The sequence below is a fragment of the Charadrius vociferus genome, unplaced genomic scaffold, assembly GCF_000708025.1.
Source record: "Charadrius vociferus isolate BGI_N301 unplaced genomic scaffold, ASM70802v2 scaffold341, whole genome shotgun sequence".
Taxonomy (NCBI): Eukaryota; Metazoa; Chordata; class Aves; order Charadriiformes; family Charadriidae; genus Charadrius; species Charadrius vociferus.
In genome coordinates, this window is record NW_009646847.1 from 187678 (window position 1) to 188595 (window position 918).

A 918-nucleotide genomic window follows, 5' to 3' on the forward strand; every position below is an offset into this window, starting at 1 on the left:
GGGGTGTGAGGAGGCAGGGGCGGAGGGAGGCGGGCAGCCCCGCCGAGCTGCGTCTGGCCCCAGCCAGAGGGTCCCTCCTCCACCGCCTGATTACATGGCCTCGAAGAGCGTTTGCACCGTAATCCTTCCAGGGACAGAGGTTTCAGGGGCTGGCCGACGATCCCGCCTCCCTCTGCTTCTCTTGTGGAAGATGAGTGTGGCATTTGCCTTTTTCCAGTTGTCAAGAACACCTCCTAATCACCGTGACCTTTCAAAAAATGAGAAAGCGGCCTCAGAATGATGTCATAATCTTATCATTACCACTAGACCGCAGGTTTAAAATGCAGGGGTGCTGTCTTCTCATCTTGATAGGGAGTGAAAGCGCGAATAGCATACGGAGGGTGGTATCCTGACCACCTTAGCTGCGCTCTACCTTGACTTCTCGCTCTGTCTCTGCAACTTCGGGAATTGTTGCAGCCTGGGCTGGAAGAACGCCATCGCCTTGCCTCTCCTTCCAGAGCTTCGGTTAACTCCAGGGTTCCCAGTACTGCAGTGATAAAAGTCTACGTAAATAGGCAGAAATCTTTATTGTTGTTAGCGTTTGCTTTCTTTTGAGGGGACCGCATGAGGCTAATTGGTGTTGTTTTGTAGGCAAAACTGACATCCTTCCGCCTCTCTTAGTTTGTAAACGTTTTTCCTCTCTGAAGTACAGCTTTCCTCAATGTAAAGGAGGAACCCTGAACTAAGCTGAGTGCATGGGCGAGTCTTTGTAGAAGGGTTTTTGCACCTCAAGGGTAGGACTGGTAGACAGAGTGTGGCTTTTGTCCTTTGCTTCTAGCAAGAAAATAGAGCCAGAGGCTGTTATTCCTGAATCTGTTACGGAGGAATTATCAACGTGAGAAGTACTAGAAAAATTCTTGAGGATAGTCTCACTGCTTT

At 49.9% G+C, this 918-nt stretch overlaps 1 protein-coding gene across 1 annotated transcript in view; it reads right to left on the reverse strand.

The window, feature by feature from the left end:
• The window catches only part of PSMD7 (proteasome (prosome, macropain) 26S subunit, non-ATPase, 7), a 7526-nt gene extending 7049 nt beyond the window's left edge, over positions 1-477 (reverse strand). The window contains exon 1 of the mRNA XM_009894074.1: positions 413-477. Coding sequence (XP_009892376.1) covers positions 413-477 — 65 coding nt within the window. The remainder of the gene's footprint in view (positions 1-412) is intronic.
• Between the last annotated feature and the right edge of the window lie 441 nt (positions 478-918).